Source organism: Micromesistius poutassou (assembly GCF_964030765.1).
Source record: "Micromesistius poutassou genome assembly, chromosome: 19".
NCBI classification, from domain to species: domain Eukaryota; kingdom Metazoa; phylum Chordata; class Actinopteri; order Gadiformes; family Gadidae; genus Micromesistius; species Micromesistius poutassou.
The window spans coordinates 5,205,148-5,221,617 of NC_140289.1; the positions used below are offsets into that span (position 1 = coordinate 5,205,148).

Consider the following 16,470-nt stretch of genomic DNA (forward strand, 5'->3'; position numbering starts at 1 on the left):
TATCCTCTGAGTTCCCGCTACAGCTTCATCTCTGCTCACTTGTTGTTGTTTTTTCTTAACGGAGGGACCGAAGGAGGGGCAGTGAAAGGTGGCGTCAGGGTTTAGTTGCTTGGATACCTCCCAGGAATCTCCTGTGGTAGTTCATAGATCCAAGGGTCCGAACGTACAGAAGGCGGTACCTCTCGTCATCACCATCCAATCACTGCTCAGATGATTGGTTGGGAGCAGGGACAGGTGCCGCCCACTGTACGTTCAGACCCTTGGAACTAAACTAATGCTTTCCCTGTCACACGTCCCTCATCCAAAGACAAAAATTGCAGCAATTGCACCAGGGACTAACTAATACGTGGAGAATCGGTTGACTTCGTTTATTGACATAACAAAGCTATTTGACATACAAATAAAATACATGTATACACACTGTATAAAAACGGAAATAACAAACCTAATTCATAAATAACAAATCATTTCCCTCAAATCCTATTACTAATAACAGTTACAAAATATACACGAAGTATTAACTATTTGAAATCTTTTGAATGAGCACTGGCACTTAAAGGTAGTATACATAAGCAGAATGAGATATGGGAGCATTGTTGTTTACTGTTCTGAAGTTGGTACAATTCAGGGTTTATTTGACAAAATGTTATATCATATTTTACATTCTGGCACCGTATTCAATTTTCCATCATTCATCTAATAGGGTAGATTGCCTCAATTTCCTCTCAATTCAAGGCTTCACAAGCATGATTGTATCAGCTCCAATGCAAACTGTACTATTTAATAAATATACTAGCTTACGAATTAAGTACAATAACAAAACGGAAGTTCAGAAAATATATTTTTCTTGACAAAAGATTCACAATGACATCCAAACAAACACAAAATAACAAACACCATACATGAAATGATGAGTCGTGTCAGAAGAATAAGTGATATCAATGTATCATTTCATTCATATAACAGACTTGTTCAAAGAACAGTGCTGTTGGATAGCGTCTAACAGACTATAAGGGTTGACAATGTATGTACATATATTTTTTATACATTAGCACATCAAATTTGGACAATGTATAAAATTATACATTTGTATAATGTATTCATTCCATTTACAATACTTTTACCTGAGTACACAACCAATCACTGCCTACTACGTATTCTGAACTGATCAGATAATCAACCGCCTGTAGCTTAACAGTGCTTTAGCAAAATTTAATTGGAACTACTATGATGTCACTTCCTGCATCCAGATGTTCCAGATTCTGAACAATGGTACAGATACACACATACACACACACCCAATAACTTCCTCATACAAAAATTGCCTCACAAAATATTTTATAATAAAAAAGGTACCATCCCCTCCTCTTCTCCTGTGAGCCAATCACAGAGTGAGTTCCTCGATGTCGTCGTCGAACGAAGCGATGGCTCGGACCGCTGGCCGGCTCTCCGCCACGTGCAGCGTGCCCTGGAAGGCCGCCGCCGCCGCCACTGCCTCGGAGCCGAACAGCTTCTCCCGCCGTGGGCGCGTGTCGCTAGCAAGTGCCGCCATCCTATTGGATGAGCTAGAGATCTGGGCAGGGGGCGTGGCCAGCGTCCCAAACAGCTGCTCCATCAGACTGACGGAGTTCCGGCCCTCGCTGCTCCCCGCGCTCCTCTCCCTCTCCTTGTCCCCCTCTCTGGGCGGCGGCGGGGGTGAAGGGAAGCCGGAGGAAACGGAGCCGCGGGCAGGGGGTCGTCCGATGGTGGGGGCGTAGCTGCCAAAGGTCAGGTCGTCTGGGTCCGATGGCTGGGGCCGCGGCGGCCCTCTGCGCCCCACCCCCACCCCCACCGCTACACCCTCCCCACCCTTCCTCCCCCCGTCCCCTGCCCCCACAGTGGTGTGCGCTGTGCCTGCCGACTCCTCCAGTTGTGTGAAGCTGAAGATGGCTGCAGGGTTGAGGCTGTGGGGTGGGGGTGGTCCCGAGGCAGCGTGGTGGTGGTGGTGGTGGTGGTGGTGTGGGACAGAGTGGGGGTCTCGGTCAGAGAACACATGGTCCGGGGGTGAGGGCTCCTTCTGCAGGTCAATCTCCCTCAGCTTGGAGAGCAGACGGTCCTTCCTGCGTCGCTCCTCGTCGGCTTCCTCCTGGTTCCATCTGCTGCCCACCACCTCCTCCTCCTTCTTCTCCACTTCCTCCCGAAGCGGGCCCCTTCGCTGCCTCTTCTCGTCCAGCTTGTGGTTGAGGGTCGCCGGCTCCCTCTTCTCCTCTTTCTCCCATCCTGTTGAAGGAGCATGTTCTGATCAGGAAAAATATGTGTATTCTTTAGATAGCTGGAAAAAGGGCATGGACCTGTGGCGCCCCCATGTGGTGTATCCAGATTTGAGCCTTTTGATTCTATTTTGTGGCGACATAGGAATATTAACAAAAAAATGTTTTTACCCTCTTCTGATTTTGGCTTTGGCTTCAGCTCTGGTCCATTAGAAAACAATTTCTGCAGCCGTTTCTCCTCCTTCTCCCTCCCTCTACCCTTTGCCATCTCTCTCTCCTGATGGTCTTCATCCCTCCTCTCCCGGCTTCCCTCCTGCCCCCTGTGGTCGTTGTGGAGCTCCTGTACAGGGGAGAGAGAAGAGGAGGGAGAGAGTAGGTGAGGGGGGATCTCAATGTAGCATTTGGACGTCAAGAGTTGTAAAGGTAAAAGGTTTTAATCTTTTTTGTCTACCTTGAAAGACAGGTTATCGGGCGTTGATCGATTGGCGTACTCGTTGCAGTCGGCGATGGCCGCAGGGGGAGGCGTGGGGAATCCGGGGCTTGGAGGCCTGTCTTCGGTCTGCACTGCCTTGGTGATGCTGGGGGCTGGCAGGGAGGGGAGGAAATTTTCGTCATTCAGAGGGGAGCAAGTTTCACAAATCACTTTAGGAGATTGAATTTCACTTTCTTTTGCTTCATATTTGATTGTTGACAAATCATGTTGCAGGGACATAGTTGGTGAACAGACACTAGGCATTCGTAATCTGTAAAAAGTATGTGTCTGTAAAGGTTTCCAATCAACGTAGACTGGCCACTGTAGAAATACACATTAAAATCATTAAGAGTTTATGTTCGGTAGGGTATAAATCTAGGTGCAACTCAGTCCCTTGCAGTCCTGGTTTCCGGCCCAGTTCTCTGTGCAGTCTGCCCTCAGAAGATCTAGGACTGCTGGATCCGAGATTATGTAAATGTACCCTATACATTTGTAACATCACAACACAACACAACAACACAAATACACGCAAAAACAGACAGCCACAGACAACAGGGCCTTACCTCTGCTCTTCACTCCGAGATCTGTGTCTTTGCGAACAGAGGATTTCATCACGCGGTTGGCGTAGATGTTCATCGTGTCCAGCTCCCTCTCCTTCTCCTGAATACAGAGACACAACAGTACATCAGTGTCCTCTGAGCATGCTGCGATGCTTGATCCATGTTCAGCATTGTTAAAGTGCACTGGGATTCTGTTTTTACAAGAGTTACTGTTCCTTCCTTCGATGTGTGTGTGTGTGTGTGTGTGTGTGTGTGTGTGTGTGTGTGTGTGTGTGTGTGTGTGTGTGTGTGTGTGTGTACCTTTAGTTTACCGCTCAGCCTCACCAGCTCCTCCTGCAGCGTCCTCATTTCCTCCTGAACGCCAGTGGCCTTTCTCCTCTCGGCAGCCAGCTGCCGTTGGTAGCTGCCGTTGCTCAGCTCCAAGCCGCGTTCCAGCTCCTGCAAGGTCACACACAAGTCAAGACCTGTGGACCCTGGGCATGAAGCGATCTCCTGAAATGCTGTGGATTGATCCAGCGTCCAGCCTGCGCCTCACTTCTACAACTGCCCTAACTTGTAATAGTGTGTAATGGTTACGATCGTGGCCATGTAAACAAATGGAGTTACTGTTAAACCCTCATTATGGAAAATGTCTGGGACCCTGTGACAGTGCCTAACCATGTTGTACTATACAGATCTAGCTGACCTCGAGTCATGGATAAGATCCTGATGACCTTGAACCATGGATATATGTTATAGATCTGGATCACCTTGATCCGTGTGAACTATATAGATCCAGAAGACCCTGAGTCATATATATGTTATAGATCATGATCATCTTGATCCATGTGTACTAATAGATCCAGAGGACCTTTAAATGTAGACATGTTATATTATATATCAGGATCACCTTGATACATGTGTACTATATAGATCCAGAGGACCTTTAAATGTAGACATGTTATAGATCAGGATCACCTTGATACATGTGTACTATATAGATCCAGAAGACCTTTAGCCATAGTTATGCTATAGATCACCTTGATCCTGCGCTGGGCCTCCTGACCCAGGGTCTTCTCCTGCTCCAGCTGGCGGCTGAGATCCTCGCGGGGCCCCAGCTCCTGCTTCTCCGCCAGCCTCCGGAGCCGTGCCTCCGCCGCCTGGCTCCTCTGTAGGCGCTCCTCGGCGTCCTTCAGCCGGCGTTCCGACGCCCGCTCCCGCTCCTGCGCCCGCCGCAGCCGCTCGCGCAGCGTCGTTGTCTCGTTGCTGTGTCGGGTGAGCAGCTGCGAGATCTCGCTCTCCGTGTCGTCGTAGCGATGCAGCGCCTTCTCCTGGCGCACCTGGAGCTGAGGGGATACAGGGAGGGTGGGTTGTAATGGGGTTCTGACGTTATGGACGGACCAGCCCCCCCTGTGGTGACCTCATCATCGCCTCTGGAGAACGAGGCCTCAAATGTGCAAATCCATCTCAATCCATTTCGAAATACTATCAGCATGTGACTTCAAAAGTGGGAGAGCCTAGCACCCGTCCATACAACCTTACGAAAAACGTGGACGTAAAACGTCAAAATACACATTCCATAGGGAGCTTGGGGCAGCAGTGGCTCAGGAGGTAGAGCGGGTTGGCTGGTAACCGCAGGGTTGCTAGTTCGATTTCCGGCTCCTCCAAGCTGAGTGGCGAGGTGTCCCTGAGCAAGGCACCTAACCCTAACTGCTCCCGACGAGTTGGCTGTCGCCTTAAATGGCAGACACCACCGTCCACCGTGTGTGAGTGTGGGCATGAATGGGTGAATGTTAGGCAATATTGTAATAAAGCACTTTGGATAAAAGCGCTATATAAACGCAGTCATTTACCTTAACCGCATGGCTTTTGCCGCAGAGCAGTGTAAACGCTGTGTGCATGTTTACCCTGCTCGTACACCGTGTGGTGGAAGTGTGGCCTCGGGGACCGGCGTCAGCGTTACCTGCCGCAGCACGCGGTTCTCCTTCTGCAGCTCGTCCGTGCGCAGCTGCAGCTCGGTGAGCGCGTTGCGCAGCTCGTTGATCTTCAGCAAGCGTGCCGACAGCATGCGCTTGGTGACCAGGTCTAGGTCTTTGGGGGCCGCGGGCTCCTTGCTCTGCAGGGAGCGCCCGCCTCCGCCACCACGGTGCAGCGGTCGGGACAGAGAAGGGGGGCCACCGTGGCGCTGGGGGCGTGTCACTCCCCGACGGACCCCTCCTCCTCCTCCTCCTCCTGTAAAGGCGTACGGGGTGGTGATGGGGAAATTATTTGAATGCGATTCCTTTGCAGTTGACTTATTTGGTGAAAGCTTTTCATCCAGCGCAAACCAAGTGACTTACAGTACATTTTGGATACATGGCAGGTAGGGGGCTAGGCATTTTTTCAGTATTCAAGTTCCAGTATCTTTCAGCTGGGAGTTGAATGCCTTAGCTTCAGAACTATTCTGCACCCATCTTAAATTTGATAGAAAGTATTCCGAAAATATTCCCTGGCATGCAAGTAATTGCCTTTTCTTCATTTACATAAACTTTTTTAAATATTTCTATTTGAAAGAGTGTGGAAATCTGATTGCGTCCTTCCCTTACATAAGGGGGGAGAAAAAAATGGACCCTAATAACTATAGGCCAATATCCAGGCTGTCATGTTTGGCAAAAACGTTGGAATCTCTTTTTAACTGCCAACTCAAATTTTCCCTTTCAAATCACTCTATTTTGTCTGTACATCAATCTGGTTTTAGAGCAAACCATAGTACTATCTCTGCCATCACTCTGGTCACTAATAATATTGTATCTGCCTTAGAGAATAGAAAACACTGTGCTGCCCTGTTTATTGATCTTAATAAAGCTTTTGATACAGTCGACCATTCTTTATTATTAGATAAATTGGTTAGCATTGGTCTAACTGGAAATGCATGTAACTGGTTCCGTAATTACCTATCTGACCGATTTCAATGTGTAAAACTAGGTAATGTCCAATCTGGTTTCTTACCCATAACCAAAGGTGTTCCACAAGGATCAATTTTAGAACCAGTCCTATTCACCATTTATATTAATGATATTGTGTCTCTTGTCAGTGGTTGTCAAATTCATTTATATGCTGATGACACCATTTTATACTGTGTTGCTGACTCTGCAAAATCAGCTGTTGAGAAATTGCAACCGTCTTTTGATGCTCTTCAGAATGCTCGTTTCACTCAAGCTGGTTCTTAATCAAACCAAAACAAAATTAATGTTGTTCTCAAGGGCAAGAGATAGTGCTGGACTATGTGGATGTAGTTTATAAGTATGCGTCTGCTTCTACCCTAAAACCTTTGGATTCAGTTTATCATTCAGCACTTAGATTCATTACAGGTGATTGCTTTAAAACCCATCACTGCATCCTTTATGAAAAGGTTGGTTGGCCTTCTCTTTTTGTGAGATGTACAAAAAACTGTTTTAAATTTTTATTTAAAGCTTTTATTGGGAAACAGCCACCTTACATGTGGACCATGCTGGACTGGGACACAGAGACCTATTGTACCTCCTAAAGGTTCCCAGAGCTCACTCCAGTCTAGGAATGACTGCCTTTTCCATCAGTGCTCCTAACTCATGGAATGCTTCTCATTCCATGATACTTTTGGTTTATTTAAATCTATGATTTCTTAATTGTACACATCCCACTGTAACTGTTTTAGCTGATCTCATTCTCATTTAGTATTTCATCCTATTTTATTCTTGCTTTTTATATTGTATATACTTTATAGATATATTTTTATTGTAATTTTTATGATGTTATCCTTGTTGCTCGTAGTCACTGTAAATGAGGGAAACCTCAGTGTCTCTCGAGGGAAAATAAAGGTTATTGATTGAAAGGAGCAACGCCGCCATCTAATGGGAGGGTACAGGAACTACAACAACATTCGTCCCCCACCTGTCTTGCGGAAAGGACTGGCCTGCAGAGCCCCATTGGTGCGGGGCCCTCGCGGCGAGGTGCGCGACGGCGTGCGCGACCGCGAGTAAGGCGAGAGCGAGCGCCCCGAGGAGCGAGACTCGTAGTCGTCTGAATATAACGAACTACCGGCACTGCCACGCCTCTCTCCATCCGACGCCACGTCCCGGTCGGGATCAGTCTCCCAGATCCGGGTCTTGGACCTGTCCTGGCTGCGGTCCCGGACACTGGGGCTGCGCTTGGGAGTGGGCTGCGTGGACACTGGGGAATCTTTTCCTTTGCTCCGGATGGACAGACGGCCCGGGTCGGAGTTCCGGTTGTCGTCATGGTCACCGCTGTTGGTTTCCAACTCCATAGGGTCACTTGTCATGAGCTCACTGTGTTGAGGGGAGGCCAAAGGAAAAAGTGTTTCCTCAGTAATTAGGAATTAGTCATGTGTCAAAAGTGTTAGTGTCAGTGTCAAAAACTAAATCTAGCCCAAGAACCAGTCAAATAAAATGAGGAATCATAAAAGGCTCTCAAGTCTAATTGTATTATGCAAACCTTACAATAATCCCATTTTTAACAGTCAAATTGAAAGAAAAAAATGTAAGGCCTTATAACAAAAACACAATTGTCATATTGATTATCTCCTATTTATCCGTTCTGCAACCAGGCCAATAAGCCACAACACATTCACAATGGTGAATGTTCTCAATAAGACAGCATGAGGGGTGACACCCCGGTCACACAAACAACACTGCTCCTCTAGCTGTGACATACGTGGCAAGCTCGCACAATTATGTTCTCTACATCCTTTACAACGGAACAACAAAACTATGTCTATGTCTACTATGTATATCTATGTAATTATCTTTAAAATTTGAATGCTGTTGTGAGCTGTCTAGGGTTAGGTTAGGGTTTTTTTGCAGGAGGTTCTTAACCCTATTAAGTGTCCTGGTCACGTAATCAACCACAGACAAAGGAAAAGCACTTGATATCACGGTGTCCATGACAACAGGGGTAAACACAGACACCGCCTCCTAATATGGTGGGTCAGATACAAGTGCATCTATGTAATCTGGATATTGATTGAACAGCCAGATCACCCTCCATAATAGGTGGAAAAATACTAGTTAGTCAAGGAATATAAACTTCTGCCTAACACACACATGTATCAGCCATGTCAAGTTTCTGACAGCCGCCCTCCTAACGGTTACAAAAATCGGAATCTGCACATAACATATATATTGTCCATCTCTTTGACCATGTGAACAGTATGCAATCAGCAATCATCTCAGGAGAAATTGACCTACTATGAAATAATAGCTTCATCGGATTGTGTAGTGATTTCTTAACTTACACAGCCCCTATCCTCTTACAAGTCATCAAATTCATCCTCATATTTTAGTCGTGCCAACTATAGAGGTCATAACGTCCAAACGTATGCACGACGACCAATGTCTGGTAACAAAAGAAAGACAAAGAAAATAGATCAATTCGTAAAGGTGGATTGCTAGTGTCCGTATCTACGCGTTGGTGTCTTGTCCTGTCGTGACTGCAGGGGACTGAAGTAGAACATTTGGTAATACCCGTCAGGTACATCAAGTCAAGTGTGTCTGTCGTTCAGCCGAATACACACACTGGGAATAATGCCTAGGATACCACGTATTCAATAATACGTATATAGCACAGATAGCGAGCGATAGCGGAGTTATCTTCGTGGTGATTTAATCTACTAGTTACAAAACAAGGCGTGTGGCTACTTAGCAAACTAGCTGAGATTAAGGCTAGCTAGTTCACTGACATGCTAGCAGTGCAACAGGCTGTCCATGTTGGACTCGTGTTGAAGTTATCATGTTGTGGAGCTAGTGTGTCTGTATGCCATCCGCTCGTACACAACTTTCCTCGGCTTTCCAGTAGCAATATATATATTCGTGAACTAAATACCTGCGCTATCATTTGGAGTCTTGAGTTGAATTAGCCGAGATAGCTAAATGGCTAATATCGCTCGGTATACACTTACAGCGTGCCAGTAAATAACCACAACACCACCCAAAACAACCAATTAGACATAAACTACTCTTTTGGCGCAAAGAAAAACTCAAAACCACCAGAAGTTACCTCGTAATTTGGAGATATAAGGGTTAGATTTGTGTTTCTTCGCTCCAAATCATCTGCTCCTGACAGTCCCATCGCCGACGCTGCACCATGGCAACCATGGAATTGACTAAAGGAGTAGCAGTTCCACTTCCTCCCACGGGTGGCACTGTGGTGCACTTTAATTTAGTTTTTATGTAAATACACTATACATTTCGTTATAGCAGTAGGCCTACTACCGCTGTTACAACTATTTTCACGACTAATGGTAGGATGAGAACGAGAATGTTTCGACGATGATTCGATGCTTCTCAGTGAACAACATTTCCCAATCACACATACGCTGGATCAATCACAGGTGCAGCTTACTGGTACAGCCCGTCCCTAGCTGTTTGTGTGATGGTACAGTCGCGTCTAGAGATCGTGACGATAGACGCCAGCGTGAGAGCTCGGAAACGCACCGCGCGTTATTATTATGGCAAATTGTGCGCTTGGAGACGCGCGCTTTTTCCCATCTACCCAGGTTCTCGTACGATTCGACTTTTAAGCAAAGTCGTCTTTTACTATATATATATATATTTTTAAGGTTAAGTACTGTGAAAGGTCGAAACAGTAGCGTATTGGCTATTTATCAGCGTTTTGCGCTCGGATAGTTCATCGAAGATTAAAATGGTCATCAAGGTCTACGTTGCCTCCTCGACCGGATCTGTAGTGGTGAGTAGTGTGGCGTGATTTAGGTATTAAGGCTATTTGCATTTGATGCGTTTAGCCTATAAATCATTCGTTTCTTACTTTATTTTTGTGAGATGGTTTTGCCAGCACAAAGCATAACAGGAGCTCCCAGTTATGAAGGCCTAACGTGCTGCTCAGCCCCAATTGAAAAAAAACTTTTTGCCGACTAAATTTTATGCATTCACACATTTTCTATATTCAAGACACATGTTATAGATCTGGATCACCTTGATACATATGTACTATTTAGATCCAGAGCACCGCAAGTCGAACGCACACAACCCGCATTGGTGTATAATCGCTGCTATAAAAATATGTATGGCTCCATTTGTGTTGGCTTTAAGTTCAGCAGTCCAGATTTGCCGAATGATTTCCATTTATCGCCTCTCTCGTTCAACCTATTTGGTTATTCTGCACTCCACATGTCCTACTTTGGTTATTCTGCACTCCACCTGGATTGAATTTATTGCTTTCCCTTTTTAACCTGTGGGTTGCCATTATAGCAGATATACAACACAATAGTAGGCCTACACACACGCGCACACACAAGGATCATCACTTGTCTCTTTATTTATTCATTAAATGTAACACATTAAAAGCATTTCTGACAAATTCTTAAAACAAGAGCGAGCTCAGAGGATAAAGACTTGACGTTGTGAACATGTGAAAAATGGGATCACATGAACCGTTAAAAAAACAATGGTCTGGGCAGATGCCAACATTGAAGACAAATCCAGTTTATATTATATCTTAACCTTCTGTTGGAATAATGACAATCATTAACGGTGTGTAAAGTGAAGTTAATACCAACCCCTTTACCTTATAGACAAACGCTGAAAGAAAGACAGGCTTGTACGCCTTTCAGTTGGGCCTATTTTGGTCAGTTTGTTTGGCTCTTTGAATTGAAATGGAACAAAAGAGCGAGGAGGTGATATATTCAATGCATACATGTCATCCATTATTGTGCTCTGGCATGTGATGCAGCAGGGGCTAAAACGAGATCAACTAATTAAGAAAGAGATGGAGATATTGTGGATAGTTGCGTCATTCATACGTCCGAACACGACATGGAAAGCACACACAAAATAACATAGACAGGAGGTAACAAATGGAGTGTGAAAGAGAAATGAAGGAAGAGGTGGATGAAGGGAGACATCATGTAAGGGACAGCAACGGAAGGAGACAGGGAAGATAAAGGCACTAGGAAATAGTTCAAAATAACAAATTTGTCATTGGCTGGTAATGATCTGGTTGCTGAATACATCCATAAAGGAGACCCTTGTCAGTAATGTCTCCGTGTATCTATTCCACTTCTATTTCTGAGCATGAAAGTTTAGCCTTGGATGATTGTGTGAAGTGGAATCTAGGTTTCGGCTATAAAATCGGAAGTATAATCTCCCACGCTTTGCATTTTGCATTTCTCTGTTAGCAAAAGCATGTATTGCTAAAATCCAGTTCATCCTCCACAAAAGAAAATAACTAACTTGGTTTTACAAGACAAAGGTCTCCCTGCTGGTCTCCCAATTAAAGCTTTTTTTTTATCAGGCTGTATATGAACTATGAACAAAGAATATTCAGAGACAATGGAAGCCTGACACAGTTTCCAAGAGTCTTGTTTGGGTGTGCAGTGTCTGTAAATTACTTTCCAGCACAGACAATAGCTGAATTGTAATCACACACACACACACACACACACACACACACACTTAGTGAGTTTTTATTTACAGTTCAGAATCACCTCTTTTTCAGACCACATTAATCCAGCCAACCTCCAATTTTTCCTTTCCGTTCCTAATTTCTCTTCCCACCCTCTTCCTGTTCTCATCCCTTCCAGGTGAAGAAGCACCAGCAGGACGTGGTGAGTTTCCTGGAAGCAAATCGCCTGAGCTTCCAGGAAGTAGACATCACCATGGGGGAGGAGGAGAGGCTGTGGATGTGCCGCAACATCCCCCAGGACAAGCACCCAGAGGTGGGCAAGCCACTGACGCCGCAGATCTTCAATGGAGATCGCTATTGTGGGGTAAGGATTTTCCAGGGTTTATGGTGGTGAGATTTCCCAGTCCAAAAGTTCTGGGTCCAAGTCCCAAAGGTCAGAAGGCAGTAGGAAGACAGTGCTCGTCATTTTGAGTTTGAGTTGGCTGACGTGCACCACCCAACGTGATCCCTGTTTCCATGTTTGTACACGGCTGTAATCCAGAGTGAGTGCCATAATCCAGTCGAGTGATGTCGAAGATAATCTCATCTGGCAGCGCTCTCTCTCTCTCTCTCTCTCTCTCTCTCTCTCTCTCTCTCTCTCTCTCTCTCTCTCTCTCTCTCTCTCTCTCTCTCTCTCTCTCTCTCTCTCTCTCTCTATCAAAGCTAATCCTATATCACTCCCAGTGGACTGCTGGAAGAGCAGCCATACACAGAATGTCAAGAAGGCAGTCTATTGGGCACAGCTAACCGAGCCATCAACCTCAACAGTGATGTCGCAGCGAGTGGTTAAGCACTGGCCGTCTGTAGTAGAGAAATAGGAGGCTGGGGGCGTGGCTCTCGGGAGCCAATTGAATGGCAGGTCAATTAGCGACAGGTGTCAATCACTAATCAACTGTCTTCTTTTAAGGGCAAGAGACTGCACAAAAGACTAGTGTTAAAGGAGAACAGAACACAGATTGTAGATGGGTTTTTATTTGATGACTCCCTCTATAGGTTATTCTGGGTTCACACTACAGTATTGGAAGACTGATTTTGTTCACGATTTACTCATTCTGACAGCAAAAGCCTCTATTCTCTTGATGACACCACTGGGACCGTACATACGTACCGACATTTTTCGGTACGGGTCTAACGTTTCGATGCATGTTTCATTTCGGTACGTACCAGAAAAAAAAAAAGATCTATTTTTTTTTATTTTGATATTGATATGTGATATTGATTATCACACACTCTGTGACTGCCTTGTCTTGTCTTGTCCTGATGTTTTGTGTTGAGGACCTCAATGGAAATAAGTCCTGGACTTTATTATTTTTATCCTCACTTGTATTTGATGTCTTTTCATTTGTGTAAGGCATTTGTTTGATACAATTTTATAAATCAAATCAAAATCAAATCAAATTAAAAAAAAACATACCGAACCGTGACTTAAAAACCGAGGTACGTACCGAATCGTGACTTTTGTGTGTCGTTACACCCCTAGTCTAAAGTGAACAAGGGAGCCAGTGGCACCGCCCCCAGAATAAAGGTGGGGTAGGGGGTTTTGTTCCCCTCCAAACCAGCCACAGCTCCGCAGGGTTGTTTGTATGCAGATGTTATGTAATACAGTGCATGTCCGTTTCCTGTGTTCCCCCCCAACAGGACTATGAGGACTTCTTCCAGTCCAAGGAGAACAACGGCGTGTTTGCCTTCCTGGGTCGCTCTAGTTCCCAAGCCTTAGAGAAAGTAAGGGAAAGTAAACACTGCATTGGAACACACCACACACAAACACACGCATCAACACATACATGCATGCACACACGCAGACACACACGAAGACAGACAAACATACAGGCACAGATAGCCGCTTCGCTCACTGACATAAATGGTTCAGACACAACTACCCCCCCCCCCCCGCTCCCCCCCCCCCCCCGCCTCTCATGTCTCTGAGGACACTACTAGAACAGCAACAACAGCCTCAACATGAACTCCAGTTTGCTGACATTCTTAACCATTAGCAAACACTGGCTGAGTGGAGTAGTTGCAGCTCAGTCAAGCTCTATGTCACTCTGCATTGATGGAATAATGTCTATTGTCTTACATTTCAGAAAACAAATTCTGTGATTTGTTTAGGTTTACATACATTACATAAAGATTTACAATTTAGAATAAAATTATTAAATTGTAAACCGAGGTAAGTATTTATTTTATGTAATGGTGGATGGCACCAATCCAAATATACAAATATTACAACCAAAATGTATAACTTCCATCTGATGCGTCCTTTATCTATGTCCAAGGGACATAATGCTTCCAAAGATGGCGTTCAGAGTGTTTCTTTCTGGAATCTAGCATTATTGAGGCCACGCTTATGAGGCAAGGGTTCGGTAATTGATTGTCATTGGATTTCCCCCTCGGTCACATGGTATCGTTCTTACATTTGATTGGATGATTCAATTTTAGATAGGATTAAGTACAGAACAACAGGATGTCTGTTTTTCCACTCCGAAACTGTTTATCTGCTGAAATGCCTTCTGTGTTTGTTTTTAATAGTGCTTCTAAGAATTATTTGCATTATTTATTATTTGACAAAATTTTGAATGTGTCCATATTATGGATCGATTTTATGTATTCAAATATTGGTATGGTGGTCTTAATTCAAGACTGTAACTACCTTTTGGTATACATATATACCCCTAAACCTTATCTCTGTGATTCTTCCATCTGTTTGTGATTGTTATATCAGATTTTATTATTTATCTTGTTGTTTCCCATGCCAAGCACATTGCACTGAACAGTGTTCCACAAAGATAAGCGCTATATCAATCACGTTTGATCGAATGACGAAATTTAAAACAATCAAACAATTTAGATTGAATGATTGATCTTCCAGGATTCAGAGTCCTAGAGGGCGCTGCCACTACAGCAGCAGTGCGTGCCTCTCTGCAGTCGGTGAAGAAGAGGAGGTAGCCGGGGGTCACCGCCGCCCCCTGTCCCGCATTACTTTCTCCTCCTAGATCAACTCCACCGCGAGGGCCAATCGCTTTGTGAGAACATCGGCTGTTGGCCAAGTGACACACACAAACACACACACACATTTTCCCAGATGCACAGCCCCCCTCGCCCTACTAGAAGTTTGTTTGTGAGTGCTCAGAAACCCTTCCAGGAACCGCCGTCCCACCACTGCCAGGAGGAACTATTGTACGTGTGGACAACCGTTTTGCACTCACGTTTGGTTTGTAAGTTGTTTTGCTTAACGATGCCAACTGGCATGCGACATCGGTGTGTAAGATAGAATATCGTTCTAAAGCTATTTGCTAAGCCTAATGTTGTGCAATGGCCTTGAGATCAAAGGCATGATTGCTTTCTGTGTGGGTCGTGTGTGTGTGTGCATGTGTGTGTGCATGTGGAAAGTGAGTAAGTCTTTGGAAAAAGCTCTGTGTTGTCTATGTGGTTCATGAGGTCACGACGTTGTGTGCGTAGCGTCAAGTGGACGAGGAGATGACTGTCGATGCAATTAAAATCAAAGCTTGTTATTTTCAACAAAGTGGGCGGGAACAATGCTATACAGCTGTCAATCAAAATTATTTTAATTCATTAATAAATTATAGACAATCAATTAATGAATCAATCTTACAATGTTTCTTAATTTAACTCTGTAAAACAAACACTGTGCAATTTCAGTTATTTTTTAATTCAATGTGTTCACTCCATTGGTGTGTTCCCTCAACCCCTTGCACCCCTTGCCCTTCCTCCTCATTCCCACCCTTAGGTTCTGCCTATTAAATTATCACGGGTAGATGGTCAGATGAGTGCTGAGGTCTACACAAAGGCCTGCACATGCTCAGTGTTGTGAGTGCCATCTTGTGATGGCACTGCCAAAATGGCTAACCATGGCACTCGCATTCAGGTTATTCCTATTAATTGAATATGTCATTTTGTATAATAAATAATGGCTCATTTATACTAGGTATCCAGTCAGTAGTTTATGTGTCCTTTATAGTATTTCATTGCAATATTGATGGATATGAAAATCATCTCTTCATTGTCCTAATATAACTACTATTGGTTTTACTGTTCAGGACAGTTTGACCAAGGATACATAAGTAAATAGAAGGTAAATTAGGAAGCATAAATCATGGTACGTTTCTTGTAAAACCATGGTACTGTCATTAACCTTGGTGTTCTGTGAGACTACTTCAGAGTTCACCTGGACTCTGCATAGCCTCCCCCCTTACCCCCCACCACCCCTCCTCCCATAGTCTCCTAAAACAGTGGTTTTCAAAGTGGGGTCCCCAGACCCCTGGGGGTCCGTGGCACATTGCCAGGCAGTCCGTGAAGAGTTTGCTACAAAATATGTGAAAAAATAAAAAAAGGACTGTTGAGAACTGTCTGAGCATTTTTTTCTCTTAGGGATTATTTCACTTCTGCATGAGATGGAGATAGCTATTTGTAAGTTTCTGCAAACCATGGATATGTTGAATCTCAACATTACTGAACCAAATATGTGTTTTATATCAAGATAAGTTTACTGTAAGTGTATATCAAAGTAGAGTATTTGTTGTTTGTGCTGCTCTTAATGCACTTTTGGTGTTTTTAGGAAATAGTTGATCTACAGTCATGTATCTAGAAACGATGTGAAAGTTTTTTTGGTTCAGAAATTGTTATATTTTCGTAAAATGGGTTGAGATTATTAAGAAAAAGATGTATTGACATGAATAGCATTCCATAGTTTGCTGCTAGGGTTATATTCTAGAAAGCTTGTAGTAATAAATTTATTTTTTTGCATAGCTTAATGTTG

The 16,470-nt window shown here is 44.4% G+C and overlaps 2 protein-coding genes across 2 annotated transcripts; one reads left to right on the forward strand and one right to left on the reverse strand.

The window, feature by feature from the left end:
* Positions 1–1,287: 1,287 nt before the first annotated feature.
* Positions 1,288–9,394, reverse strand: lca5 (lebercilin LCA5). Its single transcript, XM_084484263.1, has 10 exons — positions 9,291–9,394; positions 7,170–7,564; positions 5,224–5,492; positions 4,301–4,606; positions 3,582–3,719; positions 3,285–3,381; positions 2,701–2,834; positions 2,421–2,589; positions 1,877–2,259; positions 1,288–1,834 (listed from the first exon to the last, which is right to left on the reverse strand). Exons 2-10 carry the CDS (start codon positions 7,555–7,557, stop codon positions 1,385–1,387), a joined length of 2,334 nt encoding a protein of 777 aa, XP_084340389.1. The 5' UTR covers positions 7,558–7,564; positions 9,291–9,394; the 3' UTR covers positions 1,288–1,384.
* A 397-nt stretch (positions 9,395–9,791) lies between these two features.
* Positions 9,792–15,643, forward strand: sh3bgrl2 (SH3 domain binding glutamate-rich protein like 2). The gene is made up of 4 exons (XM_084483574.1): positions 9,792–9,980; positions 11,833–12,018; positions 13,332–13,415; positions 14,563–15,643. Exons 1-4 carry the CDS (start codon positions 9,936–9,938, stop codon positions 14,575–14,577), a joined length of 330 nt encoding a protein of 109 aa, XP_084339700.1. The 5' UTR covers positions 9,792–9,935; the 3' UTR covers positions 14,578–15,643.
* Positions 15,644–16,470: the final 827 nt, after the last annotated feature.

What these genes read in the sequence shown, in the direction of transcription:
- lca5 (XM_084484263.1), bottom strand. Translation starts at nt 7,557, where the DNA reads ATGACAAGTGACCCTATGGAGTTGGAAACCAACAGCGGTGACCATGAC. An exon ending in CAGTCCTTTCCGCAAGACAG is followed by an intron (nt 5,493 to 7,169) that starts GTGGGGGACGAA and finishes ACGCCTTTACAG; the next exon opens with GAGGAGGAGGAGGAGGAGGG. An exon ending in TCTCGGAGTGAAGAGCAGAG is followed by an intron (nt 2,835 to 3,284) that starts GTAAGGCCCTGT and finishes CCTCCCTGCCAG; the next exon opens with CCCCCAGCATCACCAAGGCA.
- sh3bgrl2 (XM_084483574.1), top strand. Translation starts at nt 9,936, where the DNA reads ATGGTCATCAAGGTCTACGTTGCCTCCTCGACCGGATCTGTAGTG. An exon ending in CCTCGACCGGATCTGTAGTG is followed by an intron (nt 9,981 to 11,832) that starts GTGAGTAGTGTG and finishes CATCCCTTCCAG; the next exon opens with GTGAAGAAGCACCAGCAGGA. An exon ending in ATGGAGATCGCTATTGTGGG is followed by an intron (nt 12,019 to 13,331) that starts GTAAGGATTTTC and finishes CCCCCCCAACAG; the next exon opens with GACTATGAGGACTTCTTCCA.